Below are 24,496 nucleotides of genomic sequence, written 5' to 3' on the forward strand. Positions count from 1 at the left end.
TGGAGGTACCTCACTCCCAATGTGCCTGAGTTTTTATCCTTCCCTGTGTTCTGGTTTGTGCCCTGACAAGAGCTCATGTCAGTGATCCTGAGCCCTTGGGGAGCACTGGAGGTTACCCACTTGGGAGGAAGGAAAGAGGTAATTCTTCTGAAGTGTGTGATCATGGCAGGGCCAAGGGGCAGTATTTCCCCAGTGATCAGGATGGGAAATGTGCGGGAAGCTCGGAGTCAAGGCTGTGTTGTGTTCTCTCCCTCCACTCTGGGGAAATGTCTGAAGCAGTGCTTTGTGCTTTCCACAGATGTAAGCCTCTCTTTACTGCTGTCTTGGGCTAGCTTTGCATAATTCAATAGATCCTCTCTTCCCACTCAGTGGCCACCTCCTTTTGCTCCCTTATCTTCTTGCTTTAGGCAAATGTGGCCTGAAGGTTTGGAAGAACTCCTGCTCTTCCTTATCTGTTATGATTACAGAATTCTCTGCAGGCTTGTCCTGAGTTCCCTACAGTTTCAGGCTTTTAAGCAAATTAGTCTTAGTCTCACAGTATTTGTCACCAAGCAGAGTCTTCACAGATTGTGTCAATTTTTGCTTCAGTGACCTTTTTATTATGCACATGTGGAACAGATTCTGGATCAGATTCTGTATCAGACTTCAGAACCTGGAGAACTAATTTAAGTGTGAGGTGACAAGCTTTCCTACCTATGCCATTTCAAATGTACTTTTTCATAAGTTATAAAAAGGACTAGTTATTGGGTTAAGAGTATTTTAGTCTGAAAAAAGTGATTTTTCCTGATTTTCATGGTATTTTCTGCTTAAAAGAACAAACAAACACAACAGCCAAGTGAACTGTATGCTATGAAAAATGCTTTTCATTCTCTTCTGACTTGTGTATTTCTGCTGGTCAACAACCAAATGACATTAACCTGCAGAATACAAATACACTTTCATGCTGTATGAGAGGTGATGATAATTTGGATTACAAAAGAAATCAGGAAATCTTGCATGCTGTTGCCTACCTTACATGGTCTGTGTGGGTTTTTTGTCCACCTGAAATTTTCCCTTTTTTTTTTTTTTTTTTTTTTTTTTTAATGCAGTTTATATTGTTATATTTATAGTTTAGATATAGTTTGTATAGTTAGATTTTATATAGTTAGAGAATCAAAAGCATTTTGTTCAAGTACAGGAAATTATTTCTCTGTTATTTTGTATGTTATCTTAAATTGTTACTGTAAGCCAGGGAATTAGCAGCACTATGTGAGAACTCCATATCTAATGAAAAATCAAAAATCGATTACAGTTGTTACAGGTAACTAATGTCTCACTTCTTGAAAAATTACAGTGTTGAGCTTGGGAGATATTTTAGTGTATGGTCAAAATGGGTTTTTTTTGGCTGCTTTCTTTGCAACAACAAAAAAAAGAGGTAATTTTCTAATGATAAAGTAATAGTTGTGTGTGTCATCAATTTATTTCTCAGTAATCAGGAAAAACAAGGAAATTACTAAACTACAATCACAATCTTGATCTCCATACAGTTGAATCCTCAAAACAAGAGGTGCTATAAGAACTGAGGAAAACATTCCTCAACTTCTTCATGGTGCCTGACTTTACGATCAATGTTAAATACGTTGTTTTAGAAGCCAGGGCTGGGGAGAGGTGGAAGAGACAGCAAAATGATTAACATTGAAAAATCTATTGCTTGGACAGATTTTTGTCCCCAAAATTTCATAAGAATCTGTCAGTCAGTCTCTCTGTCACTGCTGCACAATAACAAAGACTTTGATCACACCAACAGCCTGCAGATCATTGTTGTTCTGGCAGCCTTCCTAGTCAGGAAGCACATGAGTCTGGTTGTAGGTGGCAGCCCAAATCATCCCAGAAGCTCCATTATTTCTGTGAGTAGCATCAGCTAGACTTTATACCTGCCATACGACCCCGTGGCTCAGACTAATCTTTATCAGGAAGGAAGGTGCAGGAGGAAGAGTTCATATTTACTTTTTCCAATCTGGGGCACATTCACTGCCCTAGGACTTAATGATGTTAATCTTTGGGAGACTGGTGAACTGCTTTCTCTTCAGGGACAGGGTGTCTTCTCATGAAGCAGGTAGCAATTTAGGTAAAGAGAAAATTATTGAAATTATCTCCCATCAGAAGAATCAGAATGCATGTCTCATTTTCTGGAGAGGTGATTACATGTTATGCTTCTCTATTTGTGATTCTGTACCTTAATGTAAGGGTTATTCAGAGAATTGGTTAATTGCCTTGCCAACAGGAGTGTGTGTTAATGCTACTGAAGTTTAACAGTTGACTGCTACATTGCTAGTTTAATTCTGCACTGGTGGTTGAGTTATTTTGTAGCAGAGATATAAATTACCAGTGTGTGAATGTGAATAAGAGCTGAATAACCAGAATACAGTGCTTTTTAGGGAAGCTTTCACGTTTTTCTCTTTTTCACTTGCCTTGTCTTTTTGTTTTTATGAATGTAAAACTATAGAAATCTTGATCGATTTAAAGGAGAGAAACAAATATTACGTGGCTGGAAGTAGTGTGTTACAATGAGAAACTTGAGGATCTCAGTCTGACTTTATGAAAAAGGAGAGGGAATGATGATTTAACTGCTTTCTGCATGTCCTTCCACAGGAATAAAATGGCTACTGAAAAGATTTTCTAAAGTAACAGAGAAATATATTAGTGGCTTGAAATTAAAGTCTGACAAATTGCCTTAATATTTTTAGCAGTTTATGTTCTTAGTCTTTGAAATGAGCTTCCTTGGAAAGTCGCAGGTTCTTCATTTCTTGAAATCTTGAACTTTATTGTCTTTCTGGAAGATAGACTTTATTAAATAGTATTGTGTTCATTGAGGTAATAAAAGAGGTTAGACTAGACATTTTCATGCTCCAACAACCAAGAAAATTTGCTTTTTTTTCCATTAACTATCAAGGAATTCTAGTTCTAGAAATTTAATTTCAGATTTAATTTCAGTTCTAAAAATTAATAGAGGAATATTTTTAATAGTATTTTATCTACTGGGTTTTTTATTCTTATGATTTGTTTTAATGCTAATCCAGCAATTCTGGCATATTTGTAAAATTTGATCTGGTAGTAGAAGAGGGCTAATTCTGAAAGGATGTTCTAGTAAGAGCTTTGGTTAGACTATCAATAATTAACTACTTGTACCTTGAGAATACCACGATATGCTACACAGTGATCTGAAATAGATTCAGCACCAGAAGAAATGAGAGAGTCTTGAAAATTAAGAATGAATCTGGTTCAGGTTTCATAATGTGTTGTGCAAAGATGTCAAAACATACTTAAATTAATGCAGGACACTTTGATATGCAAAGTGCCTTAGTGCAGAGCTTGGAATTTGTGGTATTTGACTCAAATAAGGCTTCAAACAAAGGAGGAGCTGCCCTGATTTATGATTTTCCACCTGCATTTCTACCAGGCCTTTACTAAGAAAACAATTGCAGTCACTTTGCTCTTCACTACTTCTTTCATTTGAAGAATTTCTACTCTTCAGCAGAGCATTGAAACCAGGGTCCATCTGTGGCATTTGCATTGTGCTCGAGGAACAGTGTTCCTGGGGATATCATTGCAGAAGAAATATGGCCAGAATCTGAGTATTCTGTATTCAAACATAATGTTTGTCACAGGAACCAGGGTTTTCAAAACATTGGAATAGAGTGCATTAAAGCTGTTGCCATTGGTCTGGATTCTGTTGAGTAAAGCAGGATGTATAATGCATTGGTCATCCATAAGTATGAATGTCTTGAAGTTCAAAGAAATTTAGGGTATTATTTGTATTATTTAAGAACAACCTCTTCCCAAACCCACAAAATATAGCAACAATAAAAAAAACCCACCTTTCCCCTGAGTCTCTAAGTATCAAAAAAGCTATTTTGTTCTTTCAGACACCAGAGATTATAGTAATAATGGGGCAGAGTAGCCAGAATAGAGGAAATATGAAATTCAACATTTTAAATTAATTTTTTATCACATTTTATTTCTGGATCAACAGATATAGCAGGGAAATAATGTGTAATGTGTACATTCAGTGAACAGAAGAAGTGCCTGTACTTTCCACATGAAATAAAATCAGTGCAGTAGTTGGAGCAGTGGATAGATTATCTGTACCCTCATTGCAAGGGTGTAATTCAGAAGAAATGAAGGAAAATTAGAAGTATTTACTATCATGAGGTAATAAAAGAAAAGAGTATTTTCACATGAAACCCTTGATTTTAACGTGGTGTGTGATTATCAGTGCTAAAGTTAATCATCCTTAAACTGGGACACAACCTTTTTTATTGTCTTTAATGAATTGACTTAGATGTGTTACTGATCTTTAAAGCAAAAATGGATGAAATCTATAGTATATGGTTGAGTTATTAGAGAAATAAAAAATTCAGATACTTAATTGCTTTTTGATAAATATTATTGAATCTATTCTTTTTTCATGTCAGGGGGACCACTTAAATTTGGCACTATCACTATCATTTTATAGTACCATCAATAATAAATCTGACTGATGATTAGTGTGCAACGAATATGAGTGCTAAATGTTAGACTGGGCTATGGGAAATATAAATGCCTGTGTGATTTGGATTTAAAAACTGCTTCATTAAGAAAAAAAAAGTCAACAAAAATTATGATTTTGTTACAGGATCATAGAAATCACATTGAGCAACCAATGCCATCTTAGTAGTCACAAAAATGCAGGTCTTAATCCCAGAAAAAGCTTTGGTGTGGTGAATTTACAGTTCTCTTATTCCTGGCAAGATGAGTATGGGAAATGTTTGTTGATAAGGTAGAGCTAGAGCTCCCTCTCAAAAATGATTGCTTGAAACCAGACAAAACTGAAAGCAAGCCACATGAAAAATGGGATACTAAATTGGATGGCAAAGGTCAGTTTAGGAATTAACCTCTTTTAAGTATATAGAGCTGAAGTCATTGGCAAAGCCAAACATGAAAAGAAAGCTTCACTGTGGGCTGCAACAGCAGCAGACTTTCGGTGAGGTTTTTATGTTCTTGTGGAAAAGTGTGTATATATATTCTGTGTCACGTTCTGCGTAATGGTGGCTTAAGTTGCAGGAAAGCAGCTGTTGTAGGTACCTATCAGTTTCAAGTCCTGATGTCTGTCTTTGGCAGAGAGGAGCTGGGACACTCAGCAAGAATAATTATTTGCCTTTAAACGTGATTGGTTCAACATCATCCCTTTCATAGGCATTTCTTCTCTTTCCATTTACTTACTAATCAGTTCAGTTGTCAAGTTACAAATCTGTGCTAAGATGTACATGTAAATTGTGTAAGTTTACCCAAGCTACAGCCTTACATTTTTATCACATATTAGGATGTGAGTATATCTCATATTTAAGAGAAATCCATCAGCAAATTTGGACAAGAAAGCCTCCAAGCATTGTCAGTAGCTGTGAGTATATCTTGTCAATGCTTGTTCTAATAAATCAGTATTCTCTGAAGACCTTGTACAGCTCCTGCTTTATCTATACAGATACTGGCATTTCCTAGGGCAAACCTAAATTCTCAATATGTTTACCTACTCTTTGAAAATTCTGAATCCTTCCAAAGTATTAAAATTACAACATCAGAAGTCTCTGTTGAGGAAAACTGGGAGGTCATTTAGGGTCTTTTTGGTGTCGCCCCTTCCCCTCACTTTGTCTGGAGAATGTCAGAAAGTAAACTTGCCATTTCTCTGCCATTCCTTATGACTCTCTGGTAGTAATTATCTCATTTTTTGCCTCTTGCAAGCACTGATTAATTGCATCCTTCTTGCCTTGTTATCCTCACATTTCCCCCTCTTTTAAACATTTCTCTCCATCCTAGTGTGTTTGTGTGTGTGCATGCATTTTTCTTTCTAGTCTGATTGTTTTGGGCTGATTTGCAGATAAATTGTGGTCACACAAAGCATCCCCTAATAAATACATATTCATTTGGAAACTTGAGATTCAAATATTAGAAAACTCCTGCTCGTTTTGGTAAATTAAGTCAAAAGGTGATATGCAACAGCCGAAAATGGGCAGTCCAGTTTCTAGATTTAGAATCACCTTGCCATTTTCCTAGACAGACATCCCAAGCAATGTGATGTTTATATGCACTGAAGTCAAACAGAGATAAGTGACTGTCTTCCCAAGTTGCTCCATATCAACCTTTTGTATTTATATTCCTTTATCTGTCTTAAAATTAATCCAGGTGATATTTCTTATGCTGAACTTGGAAGAACAGTGCTTGGAAAAAGACAACTTCTGGGTTCGGGCCCTCCCCCGCCAAACCCCCTAATATAGATTAGTTAATTTTTTTTAGTAAAAAGGCAAATCAGGAATATAGAAGTGCAGGAACAGTGACCATGCAAAAGGTGATATTTATATATCAAGTCTTGAAGACAATATAGGATTACTGAAATGTGACTTTTGTGATTATTGTTTGTGGAATGGAAAAGAATATATAAAGTTTTTGTGTTGCTAAATAGTCGGTAATGCTTGTTAGGGTTTCACAAAATCAAAGCTAACTACATCTCCATGTTTATCTTCCCAAATATTTCCATTTTGACCTTCACATTAGTGAGAATCAAAGGCTTAACTAATTGGTGGTCTCTCTTTCTTGTTCTACCTACAGTTTAGATTCTTAAACTTCAATATGGACATATGAGTAATATCTCCAACTGCTGAAAATCAGTGTGGAGAGAAGCTCCTGCAATTGATGTGTGTATATACTGTGAAGCTGGATTTCTCCCTGTTTTGCTTCAGGTTTCTCTTCTCTTTTGCTCATGCTACATGTATGATAGATTGCTGTGCAAGGGCTGTCTTTCCCTAGATGAAGCCTATTTTAATAATTAAAATTATATGAGGACTTCTCCAGGAGGCAGAATGGGTGGCCTACACTGTATCTTGCTTCTTCTGCCCAGTTTGTTTCCCTGCAGGCTTCCCGCCTCACGTCACACTGCAGTAACACAAATTAGATGGAGCATAAGGCATTTTTCTCATTGTCTTCAGCAGAGAGCAGGGCCCTGGTGGTGTGTCCAATTGTGCTGGGCTGGATCTGCAGCTGTTACTGCAGGCCTGCTTCCTGACATGAGATAACAAACCCAGCAGATCTTGCCAAAGACCATGACAGTGGGAAAACTGAACCATCCAGCCTCCACAGTCTCTGCCAGGTCTTCTCATTCTGTAGAGAGGGATTTGGATTTTTTTGGGAGCCACCACCTCCAGCAGCTCCATCATGCTGTCAGTTACCTTGAGGGAGCCTGATGTACTTCAGCTGTAGCAGTGCTTCAGTTCTCTCCAAATCTGCAAAGAATAATCCCTCAAAGGGAGGCAGAGCTCTCAGTCTTTCTAATTAGAATTGCCAAGGAAGTGTAGAAGTAGTTTTGATCCTTCTTGATTCTTGTCCAACAAGAATTGGGTTATTCTGAAATAATGCTGTATTAGTATGGTAAGTTCTGAAGCAGTGTCCTGCTTCACTGAAACATGCAGATTTTTCAGTAATTGGCATGGAAAAACTGGGATCCTGGGAGATTTGTGGTATGTCCTATTTTATTCCCAGTAGTAGTCGGTCTTTTCTTAAAATGCAAATTCTCTTTGGAACTTATTCAGTATTCACTAACTATGTTTTCAAACCTTTATTCATGTTTTAACCATGTTAACTAATGTGATTATAAATTTTAATTCAAATAAAACATAAGTGCTTCTTACAGCTATGTTCATCATACATGAACATAGTTTGTATAACACAATCTTACAAGGATCTGTTTAAAGTGACAAAATGATGGTTCATACTCATTTACACCAAAAAGATTTCCTAAAATACATTTTAGCCAGCTGCTTGCTAGCTGTTTCATGTATATTGAGTGGAAGGCCTGATTAACTGTGGACTATATTGTACTTTACTTCAAAATCAGATGGAATAATTATGTGGCTCAGGAGGGTTATAAAAGTGATAAATATAGATATAATTTAACCTGTAACTTGGACGAGGGAAAAAAAGCACCTCTTCCATGTATCTCAATGCTGAAATATTTTCTTAAAAATGACATGAGTTTTACGATAGTAGAAAATAAAACTATTTAAGGTTGACTGATATTTGAAATGCCTTTCAACATAGGCATATTTATAGTGTCAATTATATGGAGCTAAAACTAAGAATAAAACTTGCCAGATGATTCATTGAAATTTTGTCAAATGCTAAATTAAATTTACTTCAATTAAATTCTTACATTATTCTAATTTTAGTAATTCAAATTTGAATAGCTTCATTGTCAGTTTTGGCTTCTATTGATAGCACGTGTTCCTGTGTGCTTTATACGACCATTCTTGCTTAACAAATGAAACTCTAGATTAACATCTTTCTTTATTAAGAGTCAAAAATAAATATATTGACTGGCAAAAGAGCTGAATATTAATACAGCCTAAATGAAGCTTATAGAAATGTCATTTGTCTGTTTTTCTGGGGCAGGAATAAAATTACTGCCTTGTAACATATTGAACTTCCTTTTAATAAGTTTTTGAATGTGAAGTACTTTTCTGTATTGTACCAGAGACCTCCTGGAATCATCCAATACTAAACAGATGATAATAGAGCTGAAGCAGTGGATGAATTTGAGGAATTGCTCATCAGCTGACTAACAAGCTGTGAGCAGTTTCCTGTGGAGTAATGAAATTATTTAATATTTTAGGCAGCAGTGCTCTGCCTAAAAAGAACATGCTCTATGACCTCAGCATCTGTATTATCTTGTGGTTGGATAAACAGTGAAATTAAATTATTTCTATTGGCATATTGATGTTGTAGGGCACATTCCTTGGAACAGTGGAAATGTTCAAACACTCAAGCAAACGAATCTCTAAACCACTTACCACTTCCAAAGCCTGAGTCAAGATCAGGTGCTGTCTTTCCCAATGCATTAGTACCTGTGTGTTAGTGCAATTTTTTCTGACTGAAATGCTCTTGCATAATACATCTCTCTAAGTATACTTAGATCTCTCAGTTAAATGAAAGTGATCTCTGATGTTATGCATGGAAATTTTCTGACATATTACTGAGTAAAACAAAAAAATGTATCATCAAGCCATCCACTTTTACATTAGAGCCTTGGGGTTATATTTGCACAGTATTCCTTGCTTCTTATTCCAGTATAATCAGAAAATTTAACAGGATGATTATTCAATTTTATTTGTAAAGTTAAGTTCAGACTAGAAATATGTCAATCAGTATACAAGCTCTACTCATCATCTGTTATTGGATAATCACCTCATTTTCATAACCTACTCACTGTCTTGGTAGCTAGTGGTCTGGAGATTTTCAGGGACTAAATTTCTTAAAATTCATTCTGGGATTATTTTATTGTTGTTTTAGCAGGTAATTGTGAATTTAACTTTGAAGAAAAGAAGTTGCTTATAGAAAGGATTTTTTTTTTTTTTTTTTGTGTTGAAAGCACTCTTTTGAATGCCTTACAAAGATGCTCATAATTGTTCAGTGAAGTGTAGAATTTTCTCACCTTTTCAGTAGAAACTTTTCACTGTTTCCGTTCAGTGTTGATTGGTTGATAAAAGCAGTTTTGGCAAGGTCTTTGCACGTGATAAAAGTAAAATCTAGGGCATTCTTACTGCAGGACAGAGCACAAAATTTGCCATGAAAACCAGTCATATATGTGCTCCTGATTGCTTCTGCTTTGCCTTTGGAGTAACACAACCGTGTGCAAGGCAGTGTTGGTCTTAAAATTCCGTAAGTGCTCATGAAACTCAGAACTAGAATTGTGTGGGACTCATTGCTGTGATGTACCTGACACGAAGAATTAGCCACTAGTAATTGCGACAACTGTTAATTATTCTATCACCTTCAAACAATGAAGTTCTTCTTTCCCCTCTGTGTACTAGCCAAAACAGTGGAATGATTTCATGGAGGAGGGAACATTATTTCATTATTTTCTCCCATCTTCCATAGCCTACATAATTTGCCGTAGGGCCTTCATCGCCTTGTTCCTCGTCTGGTTGTTGGGGCTGGAAGTAGCATTCGGGAAAACAAGCAGTCTTGCTTTAAAGATTTCCAGTAATGGCTAAGTGCTGTCTCTGTTTAACAGGGAAAGTACAGTGAGTGTCTCAAGCTCTGTCGCTATATGGATTAAGATTTAATGTATTATTTTACTTCTCTGACTTTTCCATAGCAACCTGGGGAGGAATTAATAGTTGGGAAAATGCATTTTTATTTTTAGTTACATTTACTTCAGCAGGTCTTTTGACCTTTTACAAAAGACTGGTTATGAGATCACTTGTCATTCTATCCTCTTTTGTCGCCAGTTGTTCTTCATAACTGGCAGCTATGAGGAAAATCTGCACCTTGTAATCAGTGTTACCAATCACTAAAAATTCAACAAACATTTGAAAAAAATCTCTGTTGAGGAACAATATGAGAAATAATAAGTTTTGACCTTTTGTAGAGTTTATATAGTCTTTCATTTTTGCTTGAAGAGCACAAACAAACATTTCTTGAACTTTCTCCAAATCTGTTATCAGCAAATTCAGTGGCAGAGTGTACAAAACCAAGGAAAACAAATACTAACAAAACATTGGTGCTTAAGTTTTAAATGCAGTTGAGTTAAGTATGAAACCGTTGTAGATGGATGCATTTGTCATCAGTGACTGCACATGTGATAACCTGCATCTGTTATGTGTGTTCTGGGTGTACAGACTCACACGGAGCAAACACTGTGTTAAATATTAATGCCTGAAGGCTGAGAAGAAAAGCAAATCAAAATGGCTGAGTTAAAGCTACCTGCTTGGTTTCTTTGGTAAGACAGAGTGTGTTAGACTACCATCTGTGCCCACTGCAAACAGATGGGCAGCAAATGGGATGATTTGCATAGTCCTCTTAAAAGGCAGTAAATTGAATCAAATGCTGTGGTGTTATCAAATTTTTTATCTATATATCTGTAGGATCTCTGGATCTTGGTTATGTTCAAGTAACTTTCTGGCTTTGGAACACACAGCCCTCTCATTTGTGTCTGTTTAGTTTTCCATAACCTCCAGTGTGCATTAGGGCAAGAGTATTATTCTGTCCCAGCTTATTCTCTCTGTAGCTTTTTACCAGATGGGTTTGTAAACAGATATGTTCCTCCTATTCCTGTATTTGTCATGCTTATGACTGAACTGGTGTCTGCACTGGTAAATAGCTCTGAAACACTGGCCCCTGTGAATATAATTAATTATACTCTTCACTCACTTCCATGGATTCCAGTTTTCATTCATTGTTGCCTTTCTTGGCTTTATCTGTATGTGTCAGTGAGCTTGCTGAGGCTTATGACTACCTGGGAAAAAACAGGAGGCCCACTGTAAATGCACCCTTTTAATGTTGTTCTTTTTTTTTTTTCACTGCTGCATGAAGATCAACCTCAAAATACAGATCATTCAGTGTAGCTGCCTGGCAATATGGAGCTTTTTCAGACTAATAACTAAATTGCTTCTCCTTTGGAGGGGAATTTAGCTCTAGGTAGTTTCTGTTAATCATTGTGCGTGTGTGTGTATGCATATGCAAAAGGAAATTTAAAATTATTGATATTCCACAAATTAAATATGAAATTATTCATCTACTTGAATAGATAATCTTGAAGGTCTCTTCCAACCCAAGCCATTCTATGATTCCATGATTTTGTGTTATTTGTGAAATATTGCCAGAGTCAGTACCTCTGAGTAACTGCCTTCACAATGTACTACTTCAGATTTAGGGTTGATTGAGTTCAATCATATGTTGGCTGTATTTGTATTCTCTTTCTGGAACAGATAATTCTCAAAATGACAAATACCTTGAAAGAGAGTCTTATTCAGAAGAGATGAAAATATGTAGCCTTATGAGTTTTGCTTATTCTCATGGTATCTGCAGATACTTTTGGAAATAAAAATTAAAGTGCTTCTAGTGTATAAATTAAATACTAGCTATCTATAAGCTTTAACCTGGACAAAATCAAAGATTTGCCAGAAGCAAATTTTTCGGCCATTTAAGTGAATAATGAACATTTAACTGTTCCTGTGATTAACTCTTACATAATTTGTATGCATGAACAGAGAAATGTATGTTAAGAAAAATAAACAAGATGAAGGTCATTGTAGACCAAAATCTCATGTTTATTGGTGCCAAAAAAGTTTGCATTTATGAAAGATTTCACATGTAGCATCCTAAGATAGCAGCCAAGTGCAGCAGTATTTCACCTTCTCATAGTTGAGAGGAAAAAAAAGAGCCATTTATTTAGCCAGCTGAATGAACTCCAGACATAATGAAGCTCATTGTAAAACCGAATCCTTCTATGTTCATAACAAAACCCACAAAGATATTGTTTAATGAAGCAGTGCCCAGTGAATCTACAGCAAACAGAAGGCCATAAAGGTAGGAATAAGTTTTGTGTCCTTTGTAAGGAATTCAGTGAGCTCAGCTACAAGCAGTTGACAGAATGGAGCTTCGTAGGGGGTCCTTATTTTTTGAAGAGCAATGGAGAAGTCCCAAAACCCAAAACCAATATGATTTCCCAATTTGTTATTGTAATAAATAGGTGGTACACACATGTATTAAAAAACTATGTTGAATATAAGAAATTGCAAAATTTCTTATATGCAAGCTATGTTTTTACATTGTATTAAAGAAAGATGATGTGTAGCTTTGGTTTTGAGAGTTGAAAGACGTTGAGCACACATTCTAGACTATGTATGAAAACACACAGTAACAATTCAAAGGTAAGAAAATTGCTGGTGACATGAAAGTAAAGGAGTTCAGAGTATTTTGCTTTTATTTATGAAAAAGATGGATAAGATACCACTTTCAAAGCAGGAAATTTCTGAAAATATGCAAGTAATTAATTTAGCATAAAAAGATGTAATGAGATGCAAAGACTTGAAACTGAAGCTAAATGTATTGATTCCACATATAGCATGACATTCTTAATAGTGAGGATAACAAAATGCTGGAGTAATACACTTCAGAAATTAAAATATAGAATATCTCTCTTTATAGAATATAAAGAGAGAAAAAATCAGTTTGAATCCCGGTTTTGTACTTAGGACTTAGCATTTATTTAGGACTTAGGACTGTGGCATTTATTTGTACCAGAATATGCACTGTCCTTAGTAGGTAGAAAATTAATGTATGTGAGACTTGGAGAAATTCCACGAGGGAAGTGTAAAAATATGTATTCCAGGAACTGAAAGTAGCTATGTTCAAAACTGAAAATCTAGGTGCTAAAGGTGCTGTTTCCATAATTGTCATCTTTTGACAAGATCCTCCCTGCGACACAGATACAACTGACAAACCTTCTGGTTGGTTTGGTTGGTCAGTGGTGTGGTTGAATTCTTTGATCATTCTAGTACTTGATTATTTAGATGAATCCATTGGTGCTTTTTAAACTGATAAGTCATTCAATTCAGTGGAATAAGTCTTCTGCAAGAAAAAGCCGTCCTATATTCAAGTTATACCCTAAGTCAATTCTGCAGTTGCTTTATGTAATGGAGTAACACCAGCCCACAAGCATCTGCTCTTAGGGTGCTGTATAGTCCTACTCAAACATGTACCAGTCAGTGCAGATCAGATGACAAGGACTCAGGGCAGCAATGCTACTTTTGCAGCACCCCACAATTCCAAAATGTTTTAAAGGAGAGGCTGTAAATTGAGTTTTCCTATTTCTGTGTATATCATTTTAATAAAATAGTAGATGAGTGACCATGATTTCTGTTTAGTAATCATAACCCTTTGCTCTAATGTTCATTTCTGTACATAGATTGCTTTCAGTCATGGAAGAAGTTAGTTAAGTACTCAAAAAGAGTTAGAGCTGTTATTTACATAGCTTGCTGTAATTTTCTTCTGTGGAAGAGTTTTGGTTTTGAAAAAGGTGCCATATGTGATTTAGGAGTTTTTACTTGACAGGGGATGGCTGCTGTCTGCCTTGGCAGGTGGTTCTTTATGACACCGTATCTTCACTTCCTTGCCCCTGCAAAGAGGAATGAATCAGACTGCAGTCCTTGTTATTGCCAAAAGATTTAATCTCACACTACTAAAGAGTCACTGTCTTAATGAAGGAAAACATGTCCTACCTCATCCTCTTCTGATCCTAAGAAGTTAAATACCTGCTGCAAGTGACACTGGCCTCAACTTCATGAGTCACTTCTGAAGTATCTGCACTTATGGTTCTCAGTGAACACCAAAGACTTAAAAGTCTTTGAATTCCATTAGTACTAACCTCTGAGAAGTATGAGACACATCAGATCTGTATGTATCACATAGTAAAAATGAGTCATGGAATAAAAAAGCTGTGGGATACTGTAGAAAGTGGTCAGAGATCATGCTATGAAGAGATTTGGTCATTGTTACCTCTCATCATGAATGTAATCATTCACTTGCAACTTTGATTTCCAGGACATGAGAGTGTAAATACTTGGTTACTAATTTATTATGCTGTCAAGGAAGTCTGCATCTTGGAAGATGAATCCAAGTACTTAAAATTAGTCATCTCAGCAACAGATTTTTTTCCCAAGTAATTTTAAGCTTTGGAATATCAGAATGTTGAAATACTTAGTGAAAAAGTGTTGCATACAAGTGAATAGAAGAGCAAAAAATCCTATTTCAGTTTCACAGAACTTAAAACCAGGATTAAATGTAATTTTCAGAAAGAACACTTTTCTTTTAGAATGTTATTACTGTCACACTTTCACTGCTTGATGTACATAATTCTAATTCTACTTGTTTCACTCTAGATCCCAGAAGACATCCAGACTTAGTTTTCATCTTTTTCACTTTTATGTATAAATTAGGATAATCTGGCATGGCTTTGAAGGCCCCTGGGAGATCCAACATACTGATAAGAGAGAAGATAGTGACTAGCTTTTATTCTTGAAACCCGTGGTGTCTACTTTGCAGTATTTAGATGTATTGGTCCCCCCTTTTTAATATCCTCAGAGATACTCCATGCTCCTTGATAGCAGAGTCATCATTTAATGAAAAGGCAAAAGTAAAAAGAATAAAGTCAACCCAAAGCCTGAACTGCAGGTTCTTCTTCTGCTGTATGTCCTGTTGTAATACACTGCTATGAAAAGATTTGATGAGGTAAGGTTGTACTTCTCCATGCTTGGCAGCAGAACACAGAATTTGCAGAAGATGAGCTCAAGTGCCAAGAACATGTGCCAAGTCATCATATCTCTTCAGCTCCTTCTGCTGGAAGGACCTTACTGCAGCTTCCAGAATGTTTGAAAACCACCAGCAGTCAGTGCTAATGCTGCTATTTAAGCATCAGTTCTAACTTCAGGGCAACTGGCCAGAATGAAGCAGACAGCACAATTTCTCTCTTATTTTAGTAATTTGTGAGTACTTTAGTAATTTGTGTTTCAGGGTGAACACTGATGCATATAAATGTGAATTTTTGGAGAGTGCTTTGTTTGTTTGGGATATGCTGAGTGGATATTTGGGATATTTGTCAGGATGTTTCCTAGAAAACTGACTTAGTGTGATGCTGATGCTGAAGGGTGACAGACGCTTAATCAGGGTAATGCAGCTGTAATTTTCATTAAGGGCAATCATTAAGTAGTGCCATGTATTTATACTGAGTATTTAACTCAGGTTAAAAGGAAAGCACTTACCTGTTAAAAGTTCCAGTTAGCTTGAAATCCCAGGTGGGTTGGTTACTTGCTTGGTTGGTTTTGGTACTTTCTCTCATATTACAAGAAGTGGTTGTTAAATGTTAAAGAAGAGTGCCACAGAACAGTCATTCAGAATGGACCAGAGGATTACTATCAACTCTTAGAAAGAGCCTTAGACTACAATACATCTTTATAGTCTATTTTGAATAGGTTGTTTAAAAGGTACAGTTTTTTATTATTTTATCAGTTATGATTTTATCCATGACTACAGTTTGGGAACAAGCAGCAAATGGAGTTACTTCTTTTTCTTTCCCTTGATGTTCTGTAATGTAGTTATGGAGTTTTATACACAACTTTTTGTCTATAAACATCAGTTTTATAGAACTCCATCTTCATCTTCCAAATAGAGAAATGAAGGCTCAGGTAAGAAAAAATACTTTTTGTCCCCTAAGGTTATCCATTAGACCAGCTGAAAAAATCAAGAGTACAGTTCAGGTCTCTCAAGGTTAGTGGTATCCATTAAGCTGCTTGTTTACAATTGGAAGAGCAATTGCTTCCTACTTGGAACTTCTAAACCTCAAATTTGCTAATTAACAGATTATACTTTCTGGAGGCCAATATTAGAATGGTTTACTGTACATCTTTCTCCTGTGAAAGGGGAAGTAAAGATTCTGACATTTACTTGCCCATAAAATAAATGGCCAGTTGGCTTTTTTCGGTCAGGGTTTTACAATATGCTGATATGATTGTATATTACTAGTAGATCAAGCTCTGTGTTGTAAAATCTTGCTTCTAATCATAATCCTATTATTTTTAATATGTGGTGTTTCATATGTTTCACACAGTGTGGTTGCTAATAATATTTCATATTTCTCCTTTTGCTTTACTTTTGATCTTCAGTAATTTTCTGGAACAGCAGTTTCTTGCTGACGTCTCTGACTCAGATGGTAAAGGCCATCATCCTCTATGTAAGGGAGATAACAATTTAGCATGCAGAGAAAAAGGCCTGAATAGAACAGATAAAAAGCTACGTACATTATATGTCTAGCCTTGATAAGTACAAAAATCTGTATATTCGTGTCTTGTATAAACCAATAATATATAAAAATAAATTTAAGATTCATCCTGCTGAATTTATCTGTTAATTCATGTACTTTGTTTCACAGGAAAAAAAAATAGGCAAGAACAGATCACTCACAATTGCACATGTTTCAGGCTGCTGATGTTGGTACTTTAATTAGAATACTGGAATGTCAACATGAATTCTTTTGTTTTACAGAAAGCAAGAAGAATTGAGGTTAATTAAAAGTTAATTAGAGTTTAATTGGTAGTTCCTTCTTTCCCTCTTTACTTCTGGTGATAACAGGGATGTTAGAATCCTTGACTTTGATGACAACAGATTGGGCAGGCCTGGTGTTGATTGCTACTGCCAACATGAAAGTGGTGCTGCAGTGCTGCAGCTCCAGTTCCTAATCAATGAGGTAAGGACATATTTACTCAGATTCTTCTGTATAAGTTCAGTTGAATAAGTCAATTCATGTTATTGTAATTGAGTGATATAACTTCTCCCATTGACAAATTGTGCCAACAAATAAGTGATATACATCCAGAGGACATTCAACATACAGCCTTCTAGAAGAGTATTTATGGGACTGCACTCAGGGGGAAGTATTGCCTTCCTATACATCAGTTTAAAGTATTGAACAAAAGGCAGTCAATACATGAATGTGTGTAAAATGATGTAAAATCCATTAGGTTACTAAATATGCTGCATAGTTCTGGTTCAAATAGAAATTAATAAATGAGCTAAATCTTTCTATCAAAATTTATTGATGGTTATTGGCTGAAAACTCAATAGTTGGGGATATGCTATTAGGTGAAACAATGAAAAGCAATTGCAGGGATCATCAATCAAACCATCATGCTTAGTCTTTGTAAATGGTTTATCAAGATCAAATTTAAACATGAAGAAACAGAGCCAGATTATAGCTTGCTGTCTGCAGAAGGTTCTGAAGATGGGAATAGGCAAGAAGACTTTCTGGTGAATACAGATCAGAGGGGCTTTCTGGGTTTTTTTTAGGACTTTAGAAGTTGGCCAAATCTTAGTCCAGTTTTGATTAATTTTCTCTTATGACATAAGGAGACATTTTGACAGTTTCAAGTCCTCTTCGTAAATGGGGAGATCTTAGAACTTCTTAGGGGAAGATTTTTATTTTTATGGATTTTTTAAACCTGAAAAATATTTAGTTTTTTCCTACATCTATTTGGAGAAAGTTACGGGACCACAGATACTGAGAAGGGAGGACTGAAACTTTAGAAACAGTCCAGTGAAATTCTTAAGAGGAATGCAGGGATGAGAACAGGAAGGACAAAGTTTGAATCAGTATTCTTTCTTTTCATTGGTTGACCAGCAAACCCCCTAATGCATAGAATTAATTTGATTTCTGTGGTGGACAGACTTTCTGACTCTTTGGGAGATGAGAATTAAAGCATGGATTACTCTGTATTAGAGAAGTCTCACCTCCATAAATTTTGTTTGCATAGGTCAATGTTGAAAAGAACATTTGCTAGGATTAGAGAAGTTTATTAGTCAGTCATAAATGATAGGAACTAATCTTTCCAGTTACATTCTTGCTCTTCCTCAGTATAAAGTATCATCTTGTGTTTAGGCAATCTGTTCCTCTCTGTGATGGTAGTACACTAGGCTGGGTCTGTGCCTGGCCAGATCTGAGGTGTCAGGGTACAAAACCACTGCAGGGGCTGTAGGGAGCTTCCCCTGCAGGTAATTTTCACATGTCACCAATGTTCTGTGGCGAGGAGAATGGCTGTCTAAACCAGGTAGAATAAGTTCACTCCAAGCTTCTCAGTCAGATAGAGGCCTGGGCTTTTAACCATGACCATTTTTGGGACACCATAAGCGGAACCAGTCTTCAGAATATATTTTTTTTTATCTGTGATAAGGGCTCTATCCTTCTGTCTCCATCTCTTAGTTCTTCCTACGTCCTGTCCTCTTGCTACCTGTCCCTGCTTTCTTATCTGCATCCTCTTTTCACAGTTCCAGTCTTGAATTTTCATCTTACCTTGATCTGAGTACTAAGCTGTGCTTGGCACTGTCACGTGTGTGCCCATGCATGCACTAATCTCTTTATCCTTCAGTTATATCTTTCACACTCACCTTTTTAAGTAAGTGTTGTCTGTTTTCTATTTTGTTAATCTTTCTGCTTATGTGGAAGGACTTAGGAGTTGGCTTGTGTAACCTTGCTACAAAGCTTGAATTTGAGTTTTGAACTGATGGAGTTTTAATTTAACTTAGGCTGATCTGGTAATGTTTGCATTTACCAGATTGATTCAATTATGTATTATTTATGGTAGAGTATTTTTCTTCTAGAAGAGAGGAATGATTTTTCATCACCTGTCAGTTTTACAGGCAGATCTTTAGCAGTGAGGATCACATAAGAATAAGACAGAATCTGCTGGAAAATAACATGTAGCTGTATTTTGTGTCTGCTCTAGGGTGCTTTGGTCAGTGCATGTGCAGATGATGCACTTCATTTGTGGAACCTCCGACAGAAACGACCAGCTATTCTACATTCTCTAAAATTTAACAGAGAAAGGTAAGACTATATGACACAAATTGGAGATCTCATTGCAAAAACACTTCCTGGATTTCTTTTAATACATTTTGCCTTTCTACAGGTGGATATAGTTTTGCATTGAATATTTTTCTTTCACGTTTGTTCCTATGGAACAAAAACTTCACTTTCTGCAGCTTTCTTAGAACTAGAAAAACTTAGTCTTTTTTTTTGCCAAAATGTTCTTCATTTTACTTCTATTTGCATGAACTGCTGTGAACAGTAACTTGTTTTTTCTTTAGACTGGACCCAAGTACTCACTTTTGGGTGAACTGTTGTTCAGTAATACACAGAGTACTTCAGCTGGCTGTATGAGGGTAATAATTATTTTCTTTACCTTGAAATATTTTTTTTTAAATACTGGAAGTTTAGCAGAAAGAGGTTGTCAGTAAGTGTCAAGTGAATCAGAGTGTTTTAATAAAATTTGACTTTATCAGTACCTAATTGTAGGAATCCCTACAGAAAATAGATTAAAAGAGTGATTGTAATTTTCAAACTCAAACAGGAGCTGAGGACTTCAATCTGTATTTAGTCACCCAAGTAAAACCTTCATTTCAGTGCTGCACATCTATTAATAGTGAGAAAAAGTTCCAAATTTCTATTAAGGAATTAGGGCAGTAGTCAGGAGACCAAGATTCAGTGCAGAAATGCAGCAGTTGTTTTTAACTGGAAATTTAACTCATATTTTTATTCTCTCAGCATGTGCAGTGTTTATTAAGGTGCAGTAACTTTTTTGATATTTATATATTTGCCTGTGCAGTGGGGAAAGATCCCAGTACTTCACCAGAGCTGTGAAATGAACAGACTCATCAAATCTTTAGCTACAGCTAGTCTGGAAATCATTATGGAAATATATTTCTCTTTGTTGTTTATTATCCAGATACAAATCATATTTGCACCAAAATGTCACCAAGGTGGGTGATTTGTAGTGAGAAGTGCTGCCTGATTATTTAGGAAATAGACAGCCTGATTCCAACGAGTTTATAACCTATAACAAAAGTGTATCAAGTGGTCTGGGACTGCATGAGGGAAGATGAAAATGAAAAATTATGATTGCATTTCTAGCTGCTTCTGGACAGTAAGTTATCATTTTACATATGGTGAAATGTTTGAATCTTGGTATTCTCATCAGGTAGGTGCATTATTCACAATTTGTCATTGATAAGTATAAATACCATAGAAGTTATTCCAGTACCTCTTGGTTGAGCTCTCCCAGCCAGCAATCTGACACACAACATAACCAGTCACTGCCTATAGGAATGCAGCCTCTGTTCATCTCTGCCTTCTCTTCAGAGATATTAACCTGTTATCTTGGTCATTATTTTGTCAGCTTTACTCACTAAGAGAAACTTACTCATTTTTGCTTTGCTAAGAGCAAAACATCTGTCATCACACTCACCTAATTTTCTTTTTCATCTGACACCCTAAGACATAAGGCAAAATATTTGCAAGCGAGTTGTTTAGAATACTGGAAAACTTTGCTAAAAACCCAGTTTTCTCCAAGGACATTTTTGAACTGAGGTGCAAGTAGGATCTGAGAATGTAAGTTATTTTTAACAAATGCATGGCTAACTGTACTGCCTTTTATCAAAATCTAGTAAGCTGTGAGCAAAAAGAAATACTGTTAGTTCTTTCATCTGTATTTTGTGTGTATAACTGGTTGCGTTGCTGCCATTTAAATAATTTTTATTAGTGCATCAAAGTGTGTGAGGCAAATACCTTGCAATATAATATTGTCAAAGAAGTAAGTCCAGTTTTAAATTAAAAAGAAGTTTTCCATAAAAATGAAAAAATAACATTATAGGCAGTTCATTTCTTCTTGGGGGTCTCTAGCACTGCCCTAAGCTTCTGGGTGGTTTTTTTTTAAATTATTCAAGCAATTGGCTTCAAAATGAAATCTCATAATTTTTATTATATTTTCTTTTTACATCCATATGAATTTATTTTAAATCATTTAACTTTCAATTTTCTAAGCTCAATTACACATTTAGCAATGTAAAATTCAACATAAGCCTCTGGGCAAGTAGCAAAAAAGGCTAAAGCTCTAATTAACCCTCTCAGTTTGGAACATTTATATGCCTAATAGAGCCAAGTCTAAAAGAGAACTTTCCTTTTTTCTGACTATCTTTTTGGTGTTAGAGGGCAGAAGCTCTAAATTATGGGATGGTTAGAGAAATAGTAAATTAAATAATAATTGCCTTAGCTATATGAAATCTATGACAAAATGGATGTAAAGGGAACTTGAGAAGCTGACAAAGTGATAGGATCAAAATTGATTTTCTTGAAGAAATTCAAAGGTCTGGCTTCCAAAAAGTAATGTTTTCCTCACTGTGGGAACAGTTAAAAATACTTTATTTTCATCCTCCCATCTCCTCTTGAAGGGGGGAGTTAAGAGAAGGCAAGATTCATATTGAATAGAGAGATTCTTTCATCCTAAGTCTGTAAACCAGTAAACAAGCTGATTTTAAATGTTTCTTAAATGGGGAAAAATGCTTGTTGACAGATAATAGGTTTAAAATATTGATGCATGTCTTAAAAAAATGCTAAGGTATTAAAAGAGGACATATAGGGAACTGTTTAGAAAGTCGAATCTAGTTCTTATAAGATTATTTATAATATAACTTGATTTTAGATTTAAGTAGCTTTCACAGAGCCAAACACATAATTGTTCAGATGCATTTTATCTGTGAAAATGGAACATATGAATCCTTCAAATTTTTCTATTTGCATGTCTCTCTTCAGGATTTAAAAAAAAAGTAGTTTTATTCATCCGTAGTGTTTGCCTCCTTGTTACACTGTTTGGTTTAGTTGTGGAGGTTTTTTTAACAAATGGCATATTTCCTTCATGAAGTGATGCAATATAATGCACTTAAAATTACAGTTTTTTATCTGTATGTGATGATGAAGATTATTTTATTATTCCAAATGCTTGTTTTATTTGACTTTGATTAAGTAACTTTCATGCAGAATCAGTTTATTCTGAGTTTTTATGGTATTTGGTGCATGAACTGTAGAGCTGGTAGTTTCTATTAGACAGGTGAATGTTACTTAAGTCTTTGGCTGTTACTCACAATGCACCAGTCATCATGTAGTTGAACTGTTTCATTTGCAATTTGCTTCTGCTTCTTGACATTTAAGATTTCGGGATAATGGACTAAAATCTGTTCTTTAGGTTTCTGCAGTTACTTGAGTCAAGTTTCCCCAAGTGCATGCATACATATATTCCCTCTCTCCCTCCCACAAAGTAAAAAATGTTTCTTCTTTTCTTTGGATGTTGGTAAAAACATAGTTATAAAGAGCAGAGAACATTAAATGCCAGTAGTCTTTGACTTAATATGTAAGATTCAGTATTAAGACACTGAATGGTTTATGAATAATAATTCACTAACAAAATGCACACTTATAGCCATTAAATCAGAGTTTGCAGCTTCTCCAGATTTAGTTTTTACTTCTTCTGACCTACTGTTAAACTAATGATGATGCAGCAGTAGCAATAGTAATTCATAATTCACTGTTCCTTTACTAAGTGTCTCTTTGGAGCAAGTGTAGAAGGAACACTAAAGAGACTTAATGACAAACAGGTATTTTCTGTTGTACAGTGTAGGGCTCTGGGCTTTTTTGGACTTAAGCAAATTATTTGGTTTTTGCCAAAAAGTATGTATTTATTTTATATGAAGTAATAATCTTAGATTTCTATTGCTATAATTGGAATATAATACAATGTATTAAGAACTTTCATGAAAATACAAATATAAGCAATGTGTTTCAGGGCTTGGCTCCACACCAAGAGCTGTAATGATAAGGCAGTTACTCAAAGACATGCTTGACAGTAGCATATGGTTGATAATATATGATTTATGGTTTCTTTTACAAATAGGGTAGACAGGTAAAACATTTAAACTCTGTAAACATTCTATAAGAATTACCTCAGTGTTTTTGAAGGTCAAAATTGTGGACACCTTCCATATGTCAGAACCCCTTTTTACTTCCTTGATGTCATAAGAAATGCCAGATTGATCTTCAGCAGGCATTTTAGGCAAAATGAATAACTCAGCTACTGGACACTGTTCCAGGCACTGCCTCTATCTTCTGCAAACAATATCAGGATTAAGCAAAACCCCTGGAAACTGCTATAGGTCTTCATTGTTTTTAATGTAATCAGAGCAGACTTCAGCAAGTACAGCTTTAAATATACAACAGCTTACAGATTCCCATTTAATATAGGTAGGAAACCCAGCAAGGATTGCAGTGTGAAATCCAGGGCCTGTAAGCCAGCAGGCACTCATTTCACTTATGAGCACATTTCATCTCCTGTCATTCCAAAGCTGAGCTGGTTCAGTTGTGTTGACCGACACGGGGAACAGCTCTCCTCTCTTTCTTCTTTCAGCCATTGCTGGCTGGTGTGTGACACATGAGCCAACAGTGCTGCAGCAGCTTATCCAGTGACCTAGAGCAGCACACATGAGCACAGTGTGACACACTGTTAGGTCCTTAAATCCATCTGCATGCACTCTGCAGCAATGCCGTGACAATGCCACGAGTGCCCTTCTGAGGGGAATCACCAGGTGACACAATCTGTATAACTGGCTTTGAGACTGGTGTGCTGGCACAGAGCAAGAGAAGCCTTTTAGGTGGGTGACTTTTAGAGCAGCTCTGTTAACTATAAACTCACTATTAATTAGAAATTTGACTCCTACAGTTGAGATCTTGCAGTATTTGAATAAGATGATGGTGAGTATTACTGCAAATGCTTGAAAACAAAGCAAAACAAGCCCAAAACAAAAAAAATGGGTGTTTTTGAATAAGGTAACTTTTCTTGAGTCTGTATTCTTTCCTAACAGTAAGTGAATCTTATTTTATTTGCCTTACTGTATCTTTGCAGGATTTTGTGTCCTATGTTAAGAGCAGTTTAAATACTTCATCTCTCCTTTGCAGATAAACCTCATCAAAATGACAGCAAGAGGCTATTGAGTGAATATTGGGGACTGGCTGTGCAGTCACAGCAGTAGCTGTGTCTGTTGATTTGTGTTAGGGAACTTGGGGGTTAGTTAAAGTAGATTCTCTGTCTCACTGCCTGTTCAAAGAACTGGATTCTTGTGATAGCTTACCTGCTCATAAATGAACCTCCTGGTTAATAGTGCATAGCTCCAAACTCTGTTATGTACTTCCCAATTAGTCAGAGGTCTGTCATCAAGCAAGGTTCTGTACAGTTGCACGGTCATGCTATGCAACAAAACAGATTCTGATTGCATGGTG

At 36.0% G+C, this 24,496-nt stretch overlaps 1 protein-coding gene across 1 annotated transcript in view; it reads left to right on the plus strand.

The window, feature by feature from the left end:
• Positions 1-24,496, plus strand: part of STXBP5L (syntaxin binding protein 5L) — a 180,422-nt gene that overhangs the window by 47,860 nt on the left and 108,066 nt on the right. The window contains 2 exon segments of the mRNA XM_066341019.1: positions 17,008-17,089; positions 19,122-19,222. Coding sequence (XP_066197116.1) covers positions 17,008-17,089; positions 19,122-19,222 — 183 coding nt within the window.

This window comes from Sylvia atricapilla, chromosome 2 (assembly GCF_009819655.1).
Source record: "Sylvia atricapilla isolate bSylAtr1 chromosome 2, bSylAtr1.pri, whole genome shotgun sequence".
In the NCBI taxonomy this organism is placed as follows: domain Eukaryota; kingdom Metazoa; phylum Chordata; class Aves; order Passeriformes; family Sylviidae; genus Sylvia; species Sylvia atricapilla.